Source organism: Haliotis asinina, chromosome 5, assembly GCF_037392515.1.
Source record: "Haliotis asinina isolate JCU_RB_2024 chromosome 5, JCU_Hal_asi_v2, whole genome shotgun sequence".
Lineage (NCBI taxonomy): Eukaryota > Metazoa > Mollusca > Gastropoda > Lepetellida > Haliotidae > Haliotis > Haliotis asinina.
In genome coordinates, this window is record NC_090284.1 from 74,677,440 (window position 1) to 74,691,882 (window position 14,443).

The following is a 14,443-nucleotide window of genomic DNA, read 5'->3' on the forward strand; positions in this document are numbered from 1 at the left end:
TACCCATAGCAACAGCAAGCCAAGGTTGAACATGTCTGTTGCTGGGAAGACATCTTTCAGCATTGCATTCTTCAACTCTGGTGCCATAAATGAGATCCCTGAAGGGGTGGAGTACTTTTTTCTGCTGCGTTCTTTCTACAAATGAAGCATGTAGTTTTACAAGACAGTTGACTCATGTCAATCATGGACATAAGCAAGTCTGCAACACTGAAATATTACTAGTGTACTCTGGTTCAGTGGCACATGTAAAATCACTTGCCCCGATACTTTTGTCTACTATACAAGCCGACTTTCTTGTTGATTTCTAAAATAAATAATGTAATTAACAGAGGAAAGTCATCTGGACACTGACAGAGAGTGATATACATGTCTGCTTGTCTGACAGAAAAATAAAACACAACAAAACAAAACCCCACTAGACTGGAACACTGGGTAATGGGTTATCTCCACCCCACTACCATCCTTATCAACTGGATCTGTATTTCTGTAAAACTAGAAGAGCAACACCTCCGAGCATTAAATATGCCAACAAATTCAGAACAAGTTCTTGTTATGTGGACAAAACCTTAAGATGACCTGCACATCTTGGCCAAACCTTCAAGGGAATCAGTCATATTACAAATTACACTCTGTTGAACAGCTATGAGTGAAGTCATGATAATAATGACCACTTTTACACAGATGGCACCTCACCATTGTCTGTGAGAAGTCAGGATGCATCAGTTCAGCCATGCCATCCTCCTCTCTGATGAGAATGTTCTGCGGAGTTACCTCCCCATGGACAATGTTGTTGGCATGGAGACACTGAAGAGCTTTAGCTAAACACCTCATGATCATTTGTATGGTCTGGAAAAGATATATTATAACAATTAGCTTGAACACAGAGTGTATTACATTCAATTAGGGTCAGTGTTGCGCTCTGTATTTAGACTTGTGCTATTTTTGGACAGAGTTCAGGGGCCCGTTTCACAAAACTCTCGTAAGCCTAAGGTCTCGTAACTTTTCTCGTAGCAATGGCACCTCCTATACTGAAACATAGAAAGCAGGAATGCTACGAGGAAAGTTACGAGATCTTAGGCTTACGAGAGTTTTGTGAAACGGGCCCCTGGAATGTACTGGAACCCTCCTTTGACGCAGAGAAAAATCTGGTAGCTTTTCCTTAAGTATATAAGGGGGATAACTCTTGTCCCTCATTTAACAACACATCATAAGTCATAAGAAGTTCAGCAATTGTATGGATACCCTGGATGCTCAGTTGGCATGAATATTACCATCTCCGTGAACACTTACGTTTCTAACTAAATTCAACTATTACTTGATACTGGTTATGCAAAAGATAAATTAGAACAGATAATGTTGAAGTGAGTTGTTGTATGTGAAGCTAGAGTTGATGAGGAAGATGTTCACTGATATATTGCTGCTGTTACTGACAATATGTTTGTGTGATGCACAGCCTACCCTTCTGTGGGGCTTCTTGCCCTTGTGGACCATACTAGACAATCTCTCCCCATTCTTAGCTGTGCAGACATATGCATGTCGAGCATTCTGAAAAATATCAGTGAGAAACATAATTTTCTGAATAAAATTGATATTTTACACTTATCCTGACTCATGCTTATTATGCTTGTCTTTTCCCTCTATGCGAAGACAGTGGAGCACTTGAAATTCCTTGAAGTTCCCTCCCAAACTAAGCGGACATACGGTCACATGACCCGCCATGCTTGCCTCTCTCTCCGAAATCTCATAAGCCCGACATGAGAATTCAGTGCGCTTGAGAGGGCTTGACACCACGAGTCCTGACTCATGCTTATTATGCTTACTGAATCTGAAGGCAATGGGGGTAGGTCAGGCCACGCTGGATTCTGTTGGCTGCCATTTGAGAACGTCCAGTCCTTCCCCTTTTCGGGAATAGTTCTTTCCTGTTCTTGCAATATTCATCTATGAAATGGCGGGGGAGGATCACATCCAGTCCAACTCTTCTTCTCTTGAAGTGTTCGTTGACTGGAACGTGATGATATATAGATCAGCAAGTGTCCTACTATTGTCTAATGCAACCATATGTCAAGATTTCTATCAAGACCAGTCGCAACCCTTCTTCATGTAAAAGTATCTTTATTACAAGTGCAGGGTCTTAATCACTGATGCTAGCCTGTTCAAGATGTGTCCATGGACTCTCAACCATTATACTTTGTACAGCATCTTGGTCTCAACAAGTCACGTGATAAATAGGGCGAGTGAAACTCAGCCACTTTGTGGAACTGTTAGTTGTGCGACAAGAAGTGGCCCAAATTGGTGAATGCCACAATGACATTCTCTGTGGCGAAGTATCGTAGGTAGTGGTTGGCAAACATCGTATATTATTTCCAAGAGCAGAGTGAGTATTGACGCTCAGGCTCTCAGTTTGTGTGGATTGGAAGCTCATGGAGGTTCAAGTCCTGCTGCTTTGTAGGCCCTTAGTAAAACGGTGCTCATCCATTCAGAGACAGTGTTGCGGGTGTCTCAGTAGATAATGGGATGAATGGGAAATGTTGTCTTCTTGTTTTAGCTTGTTGGAGGTATACTTTCAACGTTCTGACAGGGAATAATGATAAATCCTGTGTATCATGTGGCCTAAGGACTGTAGATGCCAGGATGTGGAATTGTCTGTCCGTTTGACCCAGAGAGTTGATATTTGGCAATGAAATCCCATCTCACTGTAGCTGGGGCGCAGAAAAAGCATTTTCTGCGAAGAGGCTGGTGTCCAGTGACTGTGGTGCAAGTAACGGCAGTTGGTTCACAGAAGCATTGGACGTGTTGAATGTAGACATTGTAGATGTCTGTGTAGATAGTGAGAGTTTCTGAAGAATGCAGCTCAGCTGATGAAGGTCTAGTAGACGTTGTGCTCATTGATCCTGCGTGCTGACTATCTGTACTTTGGGAAGTAGCAGTGGAGGTTCATCGAAGATGTGAGGCTCATCGGGAGGGACAATCTTGTCGCTGAAAGACTTCACGGTAGTCGTGGAGTGTTGTTACAGCCCAGGTCTACCAGCTGAAGACTTGGACAAATACAACTTCAACTTCTTAGGTTGAGATGATCCAGATTCTGATAATGCCCTCTTCTGAGATCTAGACGAAGATTCACTGGTATCTCGACCATGCCCATGGGGTGCATCTGGCTGATGAGTATCAGTTGTTAACAACATGTGGTTACAAGATGCAGAATCATGCGATTTAGACATGACTAGTGAAAGCCTACACTGTTTGTCCTTCTCACACCTTCGAACAGAATATAACTACAATGTAAAATCTGTATTAGATAAATTCTTACGAAGTTCACAGAGAACAGTGGAAAAACAAAAGCTTTGCATGTCTAATTGGTCTAAGTATAAGCGGACGAAAATATGGGCCCAAACCACAAAAACATTTGTAATTTTACATAAAGATGATAATAATTACAATCCAAAAAATAATACAACAAAATTTACTTTACAGGACAGAAATCTATGCTATACTTATCATCATATTGGGACCCAAAGTGCCTCCAACCATCCTCATCAGGGGATGAAGAAGAGAGGGACAAGCATGGCTGGTCATGCAACCATATTGGCGGGAAAGGGGGCTTCAGGTGGGTGAGTGTATTGTATGTCGGCCTCAATTAGAACGGAACTTCGAGGGATTTAATGTGTTCCACTATCTTCGCATAGAGGGAAGAGATAAGCATAATAAGCATGAGTCAGGATAAGAAAAAATTAGTAAAATTTCACATCAATTTTAGTTCATTTATTGTGTTTATTGTTTGAAAAACAAACTCAAGTGCTAGATCGATTTTCGATGAATCAAACCAAAATGTAGCAGCCCTAATGATTTTCAGTACAAATTCTTGTGAGCTGTGCGGAAAGGCAGATGCTTCAGACTAGTGGCAGCAGTTGCACACTGAAGCATACAGACTCCATTTTGTCCTTACCTTATCAAAGAAGATGGACATGATGGACTGTAAATTCTCCTGCTTTGCTGCAGAATATGAAATGGCATGCCGGACACATTCGTCCTTGTCTAGACGATCACCGTCGGACAACAAGTGCTCCTGAAATAGTTGAGTGAATAAATGGTGACAACTTCTGGGCATTCGTAGTAAATGCATGAAAGTAATGGGTACATCATAGTGGTGTGTTGCTGAAGATGAATTCTAACCTAAATCTCAACATCTTAGTCTACGTGTAGACACGATGCACAGGAAGAAAAACACACACATTGAGAACAGAAGAAAACTACAATATGGTATAGTACACTAAGACAGAGCATTCATGGCACATGAAGGTAAGACAAGATACAGAGCAGGGGAACACACAGTGTACACAGCAAACACTCACCACATGCAACACAACAAACACACAGACTGTATGCAGGAAATACAGACATGATCAAGGAAATACACATATTTTACACAGAAACACAACATTCGTTGACACGGTTTAGTTTTCTGCTCACCCGTATGAATATAGGCTTCCCCTGGAAGGTGGACACATACAGACCCTGGGTGACTCCCTCTTCTTGTGTCAGGTCAAAATGTTCTATCTCCTGGCTGGGTTTCACTAGGCCATTGAACTCCTGCAACAAACAGTTGATCATGTCTTAAATGCTGGTTTTAGATGGGGATAATGATACCACTTGAAAATATGTATCACAGATATATCTACATGACAGAGGTGTATACCATTACACAACTCAGGGCGGAAACATTCCACTTACCAGGTGTATGTCAATACCCAACTCAGGGTGGATCTTCATGAGTTCTGGGAAGTGAGCATCAGCTATCTTGGCCAAGTCAGTCTGGAAATGAAACCAGACGTTTAATGACGTTTCCTTCGAAAAGTGAAACAGGGGAGTGTGTTTTTTGCAGCCTTAGTATTCTACATAAATCTGGAATAAAGTCAATAAAATGAAGGCCATAGAAAGTATGTACGTCCTAAATGTCTGAACACAATGTGAAACGTTACGTTGCAGGTGACCCCTTCCCTCCTGTGCTCCACTTACCACCAGACCATCCTCCATGTTGAGTGCCTGGTGGATCTCAGTCCTGATGGCGCTGATGTCCTTCTTGATCTCATCCAACTCACTTGAATCACCCTCATTCTGCTGGCAAAAACATGGATTCTGAAGACGCCTTTTTCATAAGTTGCTAACATGGTCATAATACTTGACAATTCCTCTTGAAGCACAAAACATTTCATGTACATAAACATAACACTGTCAAGTAGTTACAACATATCATATAATATCAAAACTCATGACAAACACTGGTTCCATGGTAAACCTGTCTGAGTAGAATCACTTGCTGAGTCTTGTATATAGAACAAGAATTCCTGTCTGTAGCAGTGCCTTTCCTGATCATTATAGTGACATTACTCCTTTATCTTCCAACATACACAATACAATGAATGTAATATCAATGAGAAAACATGCCTCTTCTAAATCTTGTCTGTCAGCAACCCTGTGTCGAAGTTTTGATCGCAAACCTCTAAGTGTTTTGCGAATTCCAAGGAGTTCCTCTGTACATGGTTTATCATGAAGCCATGGTTCACATTCTGTTTTCATGGAGCGGAACTCAGTCAGGAGGTGTTGGTAGTTGTCGATGTTGGTCATCTCAGACTGCAACTCTGTGTATAATGACTGGACCAGTGCTGCCAGGAAGGCGCCCTCAGACGTCCGCTCCTGGAAACAACAGTCAGTTCAAAATGTGGCCATAATGCAGCTGTCCTATAAAATCCTTCGCCACCAACGATGATAAGACTATGCACATTTCTGGGATGGGAAAATATATTGATCTGTATGAAAACTTTCAAACAGTCTTCCAGCAACTTTAAAATCATAAAAAGTTAATCTCTAATAGTGTAGAATTTGACATAAAATTCAGCTTTTAACATGCTTGATTTTGGCCATTTTCATAATACATGTGCGAGATGTTAAAAGTTTGACAACAGGTGTTGTCAGATCCACAAGAATACCCTTAAAGGATTCCCTATCACATGCAGTTGTTAAAGAGAAAATAATGTTTGTGAAGAAACAGTCTCAGTCTAGGCTTTAGACCCATAAATATAGTAGTGTTTTGTATACATGATAACACAGCAACCATGTGTTGACTTACAGCATCAGTGACGGTGATCTCATGCTGCAGACCCTGAATGTATTGACGAAGAAGAGCCTCCAGGTCATAGTCTGTCTGCTCTGTACTCTCCAGATTGTCAAACGAGAGTTGCTTGAAAAATATAAAGGGAATGTAAGGGAAATGAGAAATGGACATATTACACCTAAATGTGGAATGAAACACAGAATACACTAGGCCTCTCATCTGACAGTTACTTAAAGCCAAGCCTGATGCAAGCTGGTTTTTAGACTAAGTCCAAATCATTTAAATCATGAAAAATATAAAAGCCAAAAATCTGTAAATAGTAAAAGGCACCACATCAAGATCTGCCACATAAATTTACTAATTTTGCAAAACTGGCTAATTTACTCTGGACACCAGATATTTAAGTTCCGAATTTGTAATAATGCTATGTAGGGCTTAAATATTACGGTAGGGAAGCTATCCAACTGACGGGCCTCCATGTCAACTGCACTTACTGACTTAATGCTGGCGAGTGCTGTCATGGCGGCGTCTTTGTAGGAGTCAGTCATCTTTCGTGCCTCAGAGAATTCAGTCATTCTCTTTTGCTGTGAAGAACAAATTGTCCATCATATGCCAGGGAAAATGACATACATGAAAAAAAAAAACACCCCTCAACAACACTGGCATAACCAACCTATAAACAATACAGCTAAAGTCCACCCCTGAACAATACAGTGACAACTTACTCCTGAACAATAGCAACAACCCTCCCTCAACAACAGTGACAACACTAGTTATAATCATCAGAAAATTGTTTGTGGAACATTATGATACATAAATATACAACAAAATGGACATGTAAAGCATAGTAATGTGTGAAGATGACAACTTTTCTTACCTTCCACTCCACAAACGTTGGTAGGAATGTTTCTAATGAGGGACATGAATGCACAACGAACTTGAAGTAACTGTCGTAGAACTTTCGTATCTTGGCTAAAGTTGCCTTGGAGAAAAAGATGATAATATTCATGGAAAACATCAACATTCTACTCAGTTGGATTTTCTCAACAATGCACTTGAAAGGTGTGTAGGTGTGGAGGTGTGTGGAGGTGTGTGTGTGTGTTTGTGTGTGAGAGAGAGAAAGAGAAAGAGTGAGAGATATATATTTGTGACTCCCACTTCATACAGATTAGATGAACAGTCCTGTACTAGAATCTGTAGTTTATTGAGCATGTGAAATATCAAATACCCTACCAGAACCAGGGTATGGTGAGTCTACCCTACCAGAACCAGGACACAGTGAGTCTACCCCACCAGAACCAGGACATGATGAGTCTGCACCACCAGAACCAGGACATGATGAGTCTACACCACCAGAACCAGGACACGGTGAGCCTACCCTGCCAGATCTAGGACATGGTGATTCAGCCACATCAGAACCAGGACATGGTGAGCCTACCCCACCAGAACCAGGACTTGGTGAGTCTACACAACCAGAACCACAGCACAATGAGTCTAACCTAACCAGAACCAGGACATGGTGATTCAGCCACATCAGAACCAGGGCATGGTGAGCCTACCCTACCAGAACTACCAGGACATGGTGAGTCTACACCACCAGAACCAGGACACGAAGAGTCTACCCCTTCAGAACCAGGACATGGTGAGCCTTCCCCACCAGAACCAGGACATGGTGAGTCTACCCCTTCAGAACCAGGACATGGTGAGCCTTCCCCACCAGAACCAGGACATGGTGAGTCTACCCCTTCAGAACAAGGACATGGTGAGTCCATGAATGTTGACTGAACCAGGACAACATGTGGGAGGACATTAATGACAACAGACAAAATCCTCATATGTTAAGTTGCATTGATCCACATGGAACAACAAAGGTTTCGATTTCCACAAGTCTTGTCTTTATGGGTAACAGTAACATTGATGTGCAAGAACAACTTGGAAGTGGAAGTGGGAGCAAGAAATATTTCTGTCATACACCCTTTCGAAGGCAAAAGAATGATGGGAGAAAAGAATCTTTACATGTTTTATGGTATTCTAAACAGTTATGTTCTGCAGATTTGTTTAGTCGTTGAAAACAGGAAAATGTCCAGGCTTTTTAATTAAGTTTTATTAAGACGATTTAAGAACCGCTTTTTCCATAAAATTTTATAGACTAGGAGTCAGTCTGGACCTGATTGAAGATCTCACCTGGACAGCCTTGCCCCTTTCAGTCAAGGGAAGTGCCTCCAACTCCTCTACACACACTCGTAGAATGGCAACAGTCTCCTCCCTGGCTGAGTTTCTTGCTTCAACAAGACTGTCTAATGTACTCTGAAACAAACAATGACACAGCCATGTTTACACCCTACAAACTACCTAGAGTCACACTCTGGCATGTCCACTGCATCTTGAAACTGTGAGTGCAAGTGAAAGGTGGACCGAAATAACAGTTACTGGCTAATGAAGCTCTCTAACACAGACATACAGAATAAATAACCCACCATATCTTTCAGCATGCAGATGTCTTTCTGTGCACCTCGGTACTTTGAGAGTGCAGTCAGCACCTCCGGCAGACTCTTAACAGACGTGTTCTGTATCCTCTCCTCGCTATTCACAAGGTCAAGACCATCATCAATTGGAGTCTTCTGGAGCACGGGAAACTGACACCTGCAAGAAACACAACAGCATGTATCTGATCCCAGTGAACGTAAACAGTGGCCATGCTGGAACAACTCTATGTACCTAATCTAAGTGACCATTGAACAGAGGCCATGTTGGAACAACCCCATGCGCCTGATCCCTGTGAATGTAAACAGTTGCCATGACACATCTCTTGTTTAATATGAGATATACAGCTTGCTCTACCACCATGCATAGTGTAATAAAACACACTTTCGCCCTTAATCATTATAGTTAAAGCATGAGAATGCTTGCACCTGATTGCTTATAATAGTTCGGGGCAAAAGTGTGCTTTATTGCACTAAACATTGTAGTAGAGCGAACTGTATTTCTTTTGAAGATGCCTATCCTATGATATGATACTGTCCTATGATAATTACGATTAATCTAAAACAGAGAACAAACGTTGTCGGTGACCTATACCTTGAATTCTCGGCTAACAGATGTGCTGTTCTACTGACGTGTCTGTACCCCTATGTTAAGACAAAAGCTGCCAGAAAAACAAACAAACAAATGATAAACAGTTTGATGACAGTTTACATTTGAGTTGAATATCTTTTCTAACTTATTTTAATTGCATCTGTGATTAATGTAGCCCATAAGGGGCAAAATGAACGTTGCATTTCTACTACCGATGTAGATTTAGATCAGCACATCCAAATGAAGTTGACAAGTCATGTGACATTCCATGACTCCACTGGGAATGTAAACACTGTGAACATTAACGTTTTGCTGTTAAATTGCGAGTCAAAGTGAGACATTTCATCTGTCAGAAAACATAAATGTAATGTTTTCAGCAGTGATGTTAGCTGTGTAAAGCAACTGCAAGTCAAGAAACAGGATGCAAAGAAGTAGCATACTGTAGCAGGCTGTACGAGGCGATGGCAACTGACATGCATCATGACATCGGTTACATTGTGACATAATGCAAAAGAATTCGATTACAAGGGGGCAGAATAGAATGGCACAATGATGCCAAGGCCTTGTGACATAATGCAAAAACTGCACATTATCGTCTGATAAAGTACTATAGGTGCCTTTGATCTTTCACTGAAGCATCTAGGAAAGTAAATTAAGCATAATTTAGTTCTGGACAACAGACAGGCAAACACCTGCTGATGAAAGATTAAGAACAAAAAGGGTTAATTGGAAATGTGAAAATACTAGCCTGTTAGTTCCAAACATTGTTCTAGGATACAACATAGTACCTGTAACTGCCGGAGCCATACCCCTCCATGACTAGGACAACCCCAGTACAAAGTATTAGTGCATACATCACCCAACAACAATTATCATGTTACCTACCCACTCGTAGTGTCGAATATAGTCCTATATATTCTAAAACTGACCTGAGTTTCCTGACTTTCCCAGCAAGCTCTAGCACAATGCGGAACTGATTGTTGACTGATGTCTCCAGCATCTTGTTGGACACTGATGCAAACTCATTTTGAAGAACCTGACGACAAATCGCAATTCATACATATTGAAGATAACAACACAATCTTGACCACTGGATACAGGGTGACTGAAATGACATTAAAAAAAAAGAGAAAGCCTTTGTGTATACATGAATAACTAATCTGACAAACAGGGATCCAAGTTCACAAACTCCCAGCATCTTATTTGAAATTATCACCTTCATTCTTGAGCGAAGATTAGCCAGCTCTCCATTGATCTTTTCTTTCTCGTATTTTACTTTTTGCAACTCCTGAATCTTGGCATTCAGTTCTGCACGGAGATCTTGACCTGAGTTGACATGGTTGGTCTCTGAGTTTGGCGTGGATCTGCCACTGCTGCACACAAAGCCGGACATATGTATCAAATATGGGTTGTTCAGTGCAATATATGGTGTTCTATTGATTGTTAGCGCTATGAACACATGAATAGGCACAGTATTATCATCAGTAGTAGTATGAAGTGAACAAGAAGTGGGAATCTTTTTTTTGCAACTGACAAGGCTGTTAGAGATTAGTGCAAGTTTCTTTGTAAATGACAACATGAACCATGTTAGCAGAACATTATCAAGAGGAAGATCTTGACTGATATGTAGCAGAAGAAACATGTCAGAGGAAAACACCAAATCAGTGTTCATTACTTACTTTGGCAGAGAAACTTGAATTTTTCCAGTCTCATCATACACCTGTCTCTGAACGAAGTCACCTGAGGCTTTGTCTGCGTTGACCGAGTAACCCCCTCCAACGTCCCTCTCTGTTGGCGTCCCAAAGCCTCCCCCACCTCTAGTGTTGCCGTCCATCTCACGGCGCTTCATCTCCAGTCTGTGGCTTGCATAGCCTTCCTCCACCATCTTGTCATTGAGACATTCCCCTTCCACAAACATCTCCGCAAAGTAGCCTGTCTGGTCTGCTAGTTTCCTTTTCATCACAGAACGAATGTATTTCCCTTCTGTTGTTTGTTTGAGGTAGTTAATAGCCTTGGAAAAGATAAATCACATGTCATGTGAATATACCATTCTGGAAGATAATCTTGAAAGGAACATAAAAGCAAGCATGTCTTCTGATATATAGAAAATAACACTGAGAGGCACCTTTAAATTTAGCTGGGGTACTTGGCAGACCTATTCTGGATTCCATAATGATCACTTATGTCATAGTTTGAGAAAGTGAGTGAGTGTAGTTTTACAACGAACTCAGCAATATTCCAGCCATATGAGCTTTGTTCTACACAATTGGGATACAATGACGTGTTAACAAAACCAATGAGTCTGACCACCTGATCCTGTTAGTCACCTCTTACAACAAGCATGGGTTACTGAAGATCATTTCTAACCCATCTTCACAGGTGCCACAGTTGAAGACGTCACATACACTCTTCAAAATACGATCCATGCATCAGGTATAACTTAATGCTGATACCAACATCATCCCACGACCATGACAATGGACGACAGGGCTTTTGAAGGGATTAAATTTTAAGTCTTACATGTACTCTGCAGTTGCTAATTCCACAGATGATTGTAAATGGCAACTAATACATATGATCAGGCTTCATTATCTCCTGGGTGCTTAGACAGACTGCTTACTGCAACAATTCATCTCACCTTCTTATCATACGTTTCAGTTACTCTGAATCTGTCCACCATTGTCAGTACATGGGATGAAACTATTCATCTCACCTTCTTATCATACGTTTCAGTTACTCTGAATCTGTCCACCACTGTCAGTACATGGGATGAAACTATTCATCTCACCTTCTTATCATACGTTTCAGTTACTCTGAATCTGTCCACCATTGTCAGTACATGGGATGAAACTATTCATCTCACCTTCTTATCATACGTTTCAGTTACTCTGAATCTGTCCATCTCACCTTCTTATCATACGTTTCAGTTACTCTGAATCTGTCCACCATTGTCAGTACATGGGATGAAACTATTCATCTCACCTTCTTATCATACGTTTCAGTTACTCTGAATCTGTCCACCATTGTCAGTACATGGGATGAAACTATTCATCTCACCTTCTTATCATACGTTTCAGTTACTCTGAATCTGTCCACCATTGTCAGTACATGGGATGAAACTATTCATCTCACCTTCTTATCATACGTTTCAGTTACTCTGAATCTGTCCACCATTGTCTGTACATGGGATGAAACTATTCATCTCACCTTCTTATCATACGTTTCAGTTACTCTGATGTTGTTGAAGATCAATCTGACTGCAAAAGGCTTCACAGAAGATATGTTTGCTGGTATGTCGACAAGAGAGCTGGGGTTCAGTTCCTCGGTGTTGCCATAGTCGATGTACAGCACCTTCACCTGAACATGTAAATCCTTAATCTATTTTAACCCATCTTTCTTTCTACCTCAAACAATCTGACCAACTGGAGCTCCTGATACTAATTGTAGCTGCTTAATATTTACTTACATTATTGTTCATCTACCTTAATTTTAGTTTTTGTTCACATTCACTAGATAACATCTCCCTTGGGTTCAATCTAATCAATATTATGAAAACAATGGGTGACCCCGTTTCTAACAAATATCTGCTAAGCTAGTTGTGTTACTCTGAATTCACATCGGTCTCTTTGATGAGAAATATGATAGAAGTCATGATTACACAATGTCATTTTGAAAGTGATCAAATGTAACATATGTCATATTTGGGTTTACACTTTCTTAGTAAAGTACAAATTCTAGTACCACCCTCAGAGTCAGGCACATAATTGTTTTCATAGACGATTCTGTCAAAATCACTTTTTGTCACTACGTTGTAATCCATGTTAGGTGGTATAAACCAACACGTTATTTGTCATCATTCACTTGATGCTCAGTTCCATGCCGGGAGCATAAAAAGTAGTTTTGATATTCTAACTTGATGAAAACAAACCATAATCTCATCAATTCAAATGGACTTTAGCCCATGACTTCACGATTGTACAGTGTTCCCAGAAATTTTTGAGAAAATCTTTGTTTTTTTTCTAATGATGCTAAGATTGGAATAAGGGCTTTCACTATGCACTAAGCATACTAAATAAGGGAGACAACTCTTGAAGGCTTAGAAGGCAGCTCATTACGTCAAGAGTTATCTCCCTTGTCTGAGCAGACGGCTTCCTGTGTTGACATGGCAGAATTTACAGCAAGAGAGAAAAGAAAGCTCATTCTAGATGATTTTGAAAGGGGTGAGGCTGATGCTAAAGTGTTAGCTTGTAGACATGGTATTCCTCTGTCTACAGTATACAGAACTTTGAAGAATATTCAAACAGGAACCGGGATAGAGCACAAAGCAGGGGCAGGTCGGCCTAGGAAATTCAGTGTTGTGGATCGCCGAAGACTTGGGCAGATTGTGAGTAGGGGCAAATTGAAAAGTGTTGAGAACATCAGAAATGAAATGATTAGCAGAGGAAGTCCTCAGGTATGCAATGAAACAGTTAGATGGGAATTACAGAGACTTAATTGGGTGAAAAAACATGGAATTCCCTCGCCGTTGATGAAAGATGCACAAAAGGAAAAACGTTTAAACTGGTGTCGGGCTCATGAAAATCAAGATTGGGATAATGTTTTCTTTTCGGATGAAAGTTCTGTTTGGCTTTTCCCTAATTGTGTGAAAATTTGGACCAAAGATACTGTCAAACCTATCTACCAGCGACCAAAACATAGCCTGAAGTTTCACATGTGGGGTGGCATGTCGGCTCGAGGAGTGACCCCATTGTGTGTTTTCATGGGAAACTTGACAAAAGAAAGATACGTTGACATTCTAAATGGTCACCTTCTTCCGACAGCACAAACATTGTATGAAGATGATTGGATTTTCCAGCATGATAATGACCCAAAACACACTGCGCGCTACACAAAACAGTGGTTGTCGGGCGAAAATGTTCAAGTTTTAGACTGGCCCAGTTACAGCCCAGACCTAAACCCAATTGAGAATGTGTGGGGAGTCATGAAGGACAGAATAAACCAAAAGGGACTGAGAAATATTGAAGATATGAAGGCCGAGGTGGTCCAATATTGGGATACCCTGTCACACGATTACCTACAAACTTTGATGGGTAGTGTGCCTAGGCGTATTCAGGCATGCATTGCTGAGCGAGGAGGTCTAACAAAGTACTAAAACAAGACTGAGACTGTAAAAGGATGATGTTTTAACATGTTTATGTAAGTAAAACGCCAGAAGTTGATAAACGTAATGAGTTACATGACGCAACATGATTCTCAATA

The 14,443-nt window shown here is 40.9% G+C and overlaps 1 protein-coding gene across 1 annotated transcript in view; it reads right to left on the reverse strand.

Moving 5' to 3' along the window:
• Window positions 1-14,443, reverse strand: part of LOC137285271 (serine/threonine-protein kinase 31-like) — a 37,135-nt gene that overhangs the window by 8,172 nt on the left and 14,520 nt on the right. The window contains exons 8-24 of the mRNA XM_067817590.1: window positions 12,392-12,541; window positions 10,864-11,195; window positions 10,401-10,557; window positions 10,114-10,220; window positions 8,587-8,752; window positions 8,294-8,416; window positions 6,987-7,091; window positions 6,604-6,693; window positions 6,125-6,235; window positions 5,443-5,691; window positions 5,014-5,112; window positions 4,729-4,809; window positions 4,468-4,587; window positions 3,944-4,063; window positions 1,459-1,545; window positions 694-846; window positions 4-135 (exon numbers count right to left, since the gene is read on the reverse strand). Coding sequence (XP_067673691.1) covers window positions 4-135; window positions 694-846; window positions 1,459-1,545; window positions 3,944-4,063; window positions 4,468-4,587; window positions 4,729-4,809; window positions 5,014-5,112; window positions 5,443-5,691; window positions 6,125-6,235; window positions 6,604-6,693; window positions 6,987-7,091; window positions 8,294-8,416; window positions 8,587-8,752; window positions 10,114-10,220; window positions 10,401-10,557; window positions 10,864-11,195; window positions 12,392-12,541 — 2,382 coding nt within the window. The remainder of the gene's footprint in view (window positions 1-3; window positions 136-693; window positions 847-1,458; window positions 1,546-3,943; window positions 4,064-4,467; window positions 4,588-4,728; window positions 4,810-5,013; window positions 5,113-5,442; window positions 5,692-6,124; window positions 6,236-6,603; window positions 6,694-6,986; window positions 7,092-8,293; window positions 8,417-8,586; window positions 8,753-10,113; window positions 10,221-10,400; window positions 10,558-10,863; window positions 11,196-12,391; window positions 12,542-14,443) is intronic.